The sequence below is a fragment of the Tachysurus vachellii genome, chromosome 22 (genome assembly GCF_030014155.1).
Source record: "Tachysurus vachellii isolate PV-2020 chromosome 22, HZAU_Pvac_v1, whole genome shotgun sequence".
NCBI classification, from domain to species: Eukaryota; Metazoa; Chordata; class Actinopteri; order Siluriformes; family Bagridae; genus Tachysurus; species Tachysurus vachellii.
This window is the reverse complement of record NC_083481.1, coordinates 8947478-8955268: the sequence shown is the minus strand read 5'-3', so window position 1 is coordinate 8955268 and position 7791 is coordinate 8947478. Positions and strand designations below refer to the sequence as shown.

Genomic DNA, 7791 nt, shown 5'->3' with positions numbered 1-7791 from the left:
ATCTCAGCATACGTGATTGCTATAATGAATGCTGCTATTATTAACTTTTTAAATTTCTTTTGGCCACAAGTCAACCTTTATTTTTGTTTTGTGGATTTGAATAAGTAACACAACATATAAACAGTACATGAATAATCATGCATTAATACCTGAGTTAATACCTACTTCTGAGTCTTCTGAAGATGTGCATAAATAACGACCACCTTAAATACAAGTAAGAACATGTTTGTTAGTTAATGTGTTAACTAAATTTAACCTGCTCTATAAGAAAGAATATGAATGAAACATTTACAAAGTAAACTGTTTGTATAATTTGCTCTATGCAGCTAGGTACACAAACATCGTTGGATGGCACTGGATTATTTTCCTAATTAAAGTTGATCTTCCTTATCCAATGTAGAAAGCTACACTAATTATTAAACACCAATAATTTCACCACAGACTGATTTTCCATCCATTTCTCTTCCATCCCCACTGTAGTCCTAGCTTGTTTGATTGAGTTTACCTCTAGGTGTTAATTAATACATTACCTAACAAACATGTACTTAAGGTGGTCGCTATTTACACATGAATTCATTAGACTCAAGTCATAGTTTAGGTTAACTCTTCATTAGTTTGTGATTAGTACATGCCTTATTTCATCATTAGTTCATATTTAAGTAAATTCAGCTATTACTGCATGGTTAATCATGTGACTGTTATTGTAGATTAGATTAGATTAGATTAGATTAGATTAGATTAGATTCAACTTGATTGTCATTATACATGTAGAAGTACAAGGCAACCAAATGCAGTTTTGGCATCTAAAGTAAACAGTTCTTTGAGTATTGTCACTGGATATGTAAATGAAAAACTATTTGGTTGATGCTTGAAGACTTTCTGACAGACGGTTTAAGATGTTAAAAGAATTTCTGTTTAAAAGCCACTTTTTTACTCCCTATGAAACCTATGTAAGTATAAATGACTCGATTATTCCATAATATTCTTTGCATGCATACTAAGTGAGTCCACTCAATAAATGTTAAGAGATATGGGGGGCCATTTAGTTGATGCTTGAATGTGGATAAAAACCACCTGCTTGACACAGTGTCCCAAATTTCACCCCAAATGTCATAGCTAAAAGGCAAAACCCCCTGCCTCTGGTCCACGGACTGCAGTGTGTGGCCAGAGTAAGTGTGAGCTAAATGAGAGTGGTGGTGTTAAGGAGGATGCGAGTCCCGTTCCCACATGGCTCTTTTCCAACCAGAGACGTTTTGAGATCAGACACAGGAACCGGAGCTGAGCAACAGCAAGAACAGCAAATCCGTCCATCTTTCTGCAACAAACCCAGCCGAGATCTTTCTACACACACCCCATCTCCCACCACACAGATTTAGACCTTTATTCCTATTTATCCTTCTTTTATTCTTGCATAAGGGACTTGAATTGAGCCTTTTGGGTTGAGACTGATAACAGGTGATCAGCCAAGAAAGGATTTACTGCACGACCTTATATTGGTGAGTAAAACATCTACATCGGATTCAGCTCCATCACTTTTGTTATTATTTGCAGTACATTTGCAGTTGATTTTTTTTTTTAAATCAGAGATAAATGTGTGCACTATGTTGGGTCTGTACTATTATAGTCACACACTGGTTAATCAAATGTGCGTCTTAGATGCGCTTTTGCGCGCCGTGTGTGAGTGCGTGTGTGTGTATGTATGTGTGTGTGTGTGCACGCGCTGAAGTGTGAGTGTGTATTTGTGTGTCTGCACGCGCGCGTCTGTCTGAGTTTGGTCGTGAGACATTTTGGAGTCGGGTCCGATTTTCTCCTCGCATGCTCCAGTTCGGACCCCCAGCGCTTTACCCGCTTTTCCCTCGCAGGCTGTTGGGAGGTGATGACAGCCGACAAGCCCGTGCCCATGGTGAACGGGAGGCACGCGGAAGACGCCGAGGCTCCGCACTCGAGCCCCGTGCATGAGCGGGGCCAGTGGGGCAGCAAGTTGGAGTTCGTGCTCTCGGTGGCTGGAGAGATCATCGGGCTCGGCAACGTATGGAGGTTCCCATATCTCTGCTACAAGAATGGAGGAGGTGAGAAGCTCGAGGTCATCCAATTCATCATTTCGCCGAAAATCTTACAACCAAAACACTTAAAGATTGATGCATCTGTTAAACAAACCACAACGAACACCTACTACTACTAATGGTACTGTAGAATCACAGGGCTGAAATGATGTCCACACTCCAATCAACACATAATCATGAACCATTTGGAGAGTTAATCATAATCCCAGCTTTCTAAAGAGGTTCCACGTGGAACCTTTTTTAAAGCCGCACCTTTGGAGAAGGTGATTTTTTATTGTTGTTATTGCCCAATTGGAGGTCTGGATAAACATTCAGAAAACATGGCATATACCCAGCTCTAGTATAATTTGTTTTGTTAAAAATATTACTGCTGGGAGCTGCTGCTGAAAAGGTTATAGACTGATCATAGAAGATGATAAACCCTTTCCGAAGGTATAATTTGTGGAGGGTGTTTAGAAATTGTTATCCTTCTGGATGCATGTCTGCACTAGTGCTTTAGCAGCAGTAACAGTTGTGGTAAATACTATGGTGTATTGGTTTAAATTTACATTCCAATGGAATTAAAACCCAGAACAATTAAAAAAAAAGATTGAGTTCATTTTTTGGAAACAATCTGAAGAAGGCTCAAGCATGTTAGATGGATGCATCTTTTAAACAAAAGTAACATTTAAGCCAGTACGCTAACTTGAGATCGACTGTGTTACCCATGCTTGGTTCAAACTAGGGAAAAAGCATCCAAAACCTACGACTTAAGCCCAGCTGGTTATAACTGAACACTATTTGAGTTCACTCAACACTGTTGTTCATAAAGAGTGCATCTTAACAAAAGCCAACCAGGCGTTTGGTAGCCAAACTTAGCTTTCCTAGGTTCATGCTAGCATGAACACAGCTTAACAGTGTTAAGTAACACAGCCAATAAGTTTCCACGTTTCAGAAATATAGCTAATGCTATGTTCTTAAACCATGTGGTTTGTTTCACATTGTTGTTAGAAAATTAACGCACAACTTTCCCAGTGCCAAACTTAGCAAACTGCACACTTTCTAATGGTAAACTGCCTGCTTTCTAATGGTGTAATGTTTTCTTGGTTCAACTTTTTTGTTTGTGTTCTTTTTAGAGTGTTAAGGTTTTTGTAATGTCTTCAGAAGATCCAAAAAGCTAGAAATATATTCTGGATCTTCCAGGAAGCAAAATTTCCTGCATTAAAACTAACATTATAAAGAACTTTGCTACCCTGCTAGCATGAGCAAGGCTAAGTTCATGACTGCTAGGTAGCATTATTCAAGGTGAATGAAAGCATCACATGCTCACCTGAAATGACAGTATGTGCTAAGTAGCAGTATTTGTACTAGTGTCATTACCAGAGGTGGCAAAAGTACACACATCCTTTACTCAAGTAGAAGTACAGATACTCATTTTTTAAAAGACTCCAGTAAAAGTTGAAGTAGTGACTACACTCTTTTACTCAAGTTAAAGTAAAGAAGTATGGGCTCTGACATGTACGTAAGTAAAAAGTCGCTGTTACTACTACCTGTTTAGTGTCATGCTGGTAACTGGACGTCATGTTTTATATATATATATATATATATATATATATATATATATATATATATATATATATATATATATATATATTTATATATACTATATATTATATATTATTTATATATATATATATATATATATATATATATATATATATATATATATATATATAATTTTGGAGTGTGCTCATGGATATTTGTGTTCATCAGCCACAAGAGTGTTACGAAAGGAAGGCACTGATGTAGGTGAGGTAGGGTGGAGTCAGCGTTCACATTTATCCCAAAGGTGTTCATTAGGGATGAGATCAGAAAGCAACCACATATAGCAGGAAAGGTCAGGTGACCTAATACTTTTGGAAATATAATGTATACCAAGTGTATCACCAAGGCCATATCCCAAACTGTAGGGAGATTCCAGCTCTGTCCTTGAAAACAACTCAAAATTATTGTGATGTTTTACAAATGACAAAATTAATGTTAATTAAATTAAGCACTTCGTGTTTTTTGGGTTTTTTGACACAATTCGCAACGCATTCGCCAGGTATCCTTTTTGACGCCGATTATTTCAAACATCTCCCTCATATATGGCCATGGGTGTTCAGGAATGTCCTCGTTGTTAGTTATTTTAACATCGGTGACTCCCTCTGAATTAACATTAGCCATTCCTTTTGTAGGCGTGCTGGTCATTGTTAGCTCCGCTATCCTTAGTCTATGTCCGATAGCCAGTAAATAATACACCAGTCACATGGTGAAAAAGCCGCACAATGATAGGATGATAGGCTGGAAACAGCGCTCAATGAGAAGAAATAATACTAAAGGTAACGAGTCTGTTTTGAAAATGTAAGAAGTAATTTGTGTAAAAATGTAATGAGTAAAAGTAAAAAGTTGTCCGAAAAATAAATAGTGGAGTAAAGTACTGACACCAGAAAAATTTACTTAAGTACAGTAATGAAGTATTTTTACTCCATTACTTCCCACCTCTGGTCATTACTAGTAGCATATTAGGTTAAGTCAAACTAATTGATTTAGGATTTAAAAAATGGATGTCACTACAGTAGTTTTCATGTTGTGTTGCCTAATTTCAGTAGTTTTTTTTTTACAGATGACAAAGTGTCCTATTTATACTCTTTCCATAAAATTGAAATTAAACATGCAAAGCTAAAAAGGTGATTTTTTTCATATTCATTTCCTAGTGAAAATAATTGGTTCAGATTCTATCATGCTGACTGAAAGACGAAAGTAGTCATTGTCCTTGTAATGGAGAAAATATTCCCACTCAAAAAAAGATACTTGTTGATGCTTCTAACCAGCTGTGATGAAATGACGCAAATACTATGACCCCCTCAGTGCTTGTTTACAGTGTGAACGCAGGAACTCGCACTGTGGGGGAATATAAACTTTGGTCTGTTTTCCAGGTGCTTTCTTTGTGCCTTATGTCATCTTCTTCGTGTGCTGTGGTATTCCTGTGTTCTTCCTGGAGACAGCGTTAGGCCAGTTTACCAGTGAAGGAGGAATCACATGCTGGAGGAAAGTCTGTCCACTTTTTGAGGGTGAATAAATGATAAAATATTAAAAATCTGCTAATATCATTACTTTTTTTGTCAAAACGATTATGACAATATGGGACATAGGAATTTATACCAATTAATTCGCAGCAATAATAAGTGTGCAAAAGGTTTAAAATATGCGACAGTTATACTGTATATTACGTACGTTTATTACAAGACAATAATGTGTACACTTACAATTCTGAATGTTTCATGATTAGAGCCCCCTACAGCCCTACATTGTGTTTGGCAGCGCTGTGCCTGAAAACTTCACTTGAAATCATCCAATTATATCAAATGTATTAAATGCCTATGACTTTACTTAATACCAAATAGGGGTTTGTATGGATGTTGTACCATGATACATATACGATAGTCTTACTGTTATTTATACAAACCTCTATATATAGAGGTTATTTACACAAACCTATATTAGATGATGTACAATAAAGTAATTCCTAAAGGTTACATCTAATGCCTAACCCTTTTTAAATATGTTAAAGGGTGTTCTGTAAAGAAGCGAAAATGAGAGAAATCAGTGTTTTTTGCTATATTACATGATCAGTCTTTATAGCAAGTTGAGGATGATCTATATTCTATAATTTCTTTCTTTGTTTTTAAGGTATTGGTTATGCAACTCAGGTCATCGAAGCGCATCTGAACGTGTACTATGTGGTTATTTTGGCATGGGCAATCTTCTACCTGTTTAACTGCTTCACCACTGAGCTGCCCTGGGCCTCCTGCGGTCATTACTGGAACACAGGTCTGTTTATCTCTACATCAACCTCAGGAATCTTATTGTGAGAGCCTAATTGATCTCCCACAAAATTCTCAGAGGTAGGAAGCCGAAACAATCTTGTTTAATTGTTTAGAATTATGAAAAGAAAGCATGGCTCACTCTAGCCTTTATCATTTCTACACATTACACACATGAATTATTTTGGTAATCAAAGATAAGATAATTATTTTAATATCTCTGTCTGGCAATCTTGTTATAACTGTATGGTCTGCTGCTCCTCCCCTAGCCTGAACATGGGGCAGTGTGATTCCTGCCCAATGGAGCTCTATTAGCACTTGTAGCAGTTCCCAATTTAACCACTAGGTGAAGTAATAATGTGTGTGATTAAAATTTGAAACTTGTAATTTCTGACCTCCGAACAGGAAGAAACTAAAATAAATAGCCATTGACTAGTAAATTCAGGATGGTCACCTTATTTCTGGATACAGCAAGTGATGTCAAAAAAGCATGGCTTTGTTTTCAGCATCAACTGTAAACAAAGTATTGCTTCTTAACTTTAAAGGAGTGTATATTCAAGTACCATACAGATATATTTACTTGTTAAATCTATAATATTAGCTACGCAGTTCGCTTTATTTGTTGCTAACTGAGTTTAAAGTATTAAACATTTCATCTTGCTGGATAGTATTTACTCATCAATCTGACTGTGAATAAGTAGATTGGGATGTTTGAAATATTTAATTTTAATGAAAATATTGATAGGATTAATCACTAGGGTTGCCAGGTCCCACATACTGTGGGTCCTTGGTTTGATTCTGCACTCCAATTATTGTTTTTTTCTGTTTTCCTTATGTCTATGTGGTTCTCCAGTTACTTTGCAGAACCTAAAAACTTGTCAACTATGCCAAATTGCCTCTAGGTGTAAAATGTGTGTGTTAATAGTGCTCTGTAATATATTGGCATCCCATCCCAATTTTCTCATTGTGCACAGTGTATCACAGCCCTTAGTATAAAGTGGTTGCTGAAGATACAATGAATGAATGAATGAACAGATGAATGAACGACTGAATGAATGACTAAATGAATGAATGAATGAATGAATGAATGAATACCATTTAGTACATACTATTTATTTATTTTTTTTAGAAAACTGTGTGGATTTCAACAATGCCAGTGTGGCAAACCTCAGCAATCCCTATGCCACCTCACCGGTCATTGAGTTTTGGGAGTAAGTGTAACTGTTGCTGTATTTTTTCCAAATCTTTCACAGATGATAGGCTAACTGCCTTGTCACAGTTGAATTGGTAATTTAATATCAAAGCCATGTATGTACATTCAATAATATTAGATAGTTTTTTTAATAATGTAAACTTACTAAAAGACTCCTGTTGTTTAAATGAGAGTTTCTTAGGTCAGACTGTCTGTAGGGATTTCATTGAGAAAGTAGTTTCAAGACTTCAAGTGACTTCCACTTACGATCTATCTCGTGTCATCAGCATAAAAGCCAAGGAAGTCACAAAGCACAGTGATGCTCACTGTTGCCAGACAGCTTTTGGCACAGGACATCCATGGAGCAATTGGGCTGCCGCTTACTATTCCACAGAACTACGTAACCTTTTTCACTGATAATTTGTCATTCTTTTCGCATTACTGTTGTGAACAAGTATCAAAAGGGTACTCGCACAGCTAGAAATGGTATGGACACAAGTTTGGCGCAGAATGTTTTCTGTATGTTTGCCAAGGCCAAGCCTTAGCAGTCAGATCGCTCTTACGACTCAGACCTTGGATCTCATCCAGGAACATGTCAGAGATGATTAATGGCAGAAGGACAGAGAGCCTGAGACAGGATTGTGGCTTTTATACGTAAAACATGCGTACCTTCAAAACTGAAAGTATGACT

General features: G+C 36.9%; 1 protein-coding gene across 2 annotated transcripts in view; it reads left to right on the top strand.

Moving 5' to 3' along the window:
- Positions 1-1175: 1175 nt before the first annotated feature.
- slc6a11b (solute carrier family 6 member 11b) overlaps positions 1176-7791 on the top strand; it is a 30964-nt gene continuing 24348 nt past the window's right edge. Inside the window, exons 1-5 of one of the 2 annotated variants that reach the window (XM_060857758.1) lie at positions 1176-1496; positions 1863-2069; positions 5021-5155; positions 5775-5915; positions 7038-7119. In XM_060857758.1, coding sequence (XP_060713741.1) covers positions 1877-2069; positions 5021-5155; positions 5775-5915; positions 7038-7119 — 551 coding nt within the window. In that variant the 5' untranslated portion in view covers positions 1176-1496; positions 1863-1876. Of the gene's footprint in view, positions 1497-1765; positions 2070-5020; positions 5156-5774; positions 5916-7037; positions 7120-7791 lie in introns of those variants that run through there. The other variant, XM_060857759.1, reaches the window with a different exon arrangement.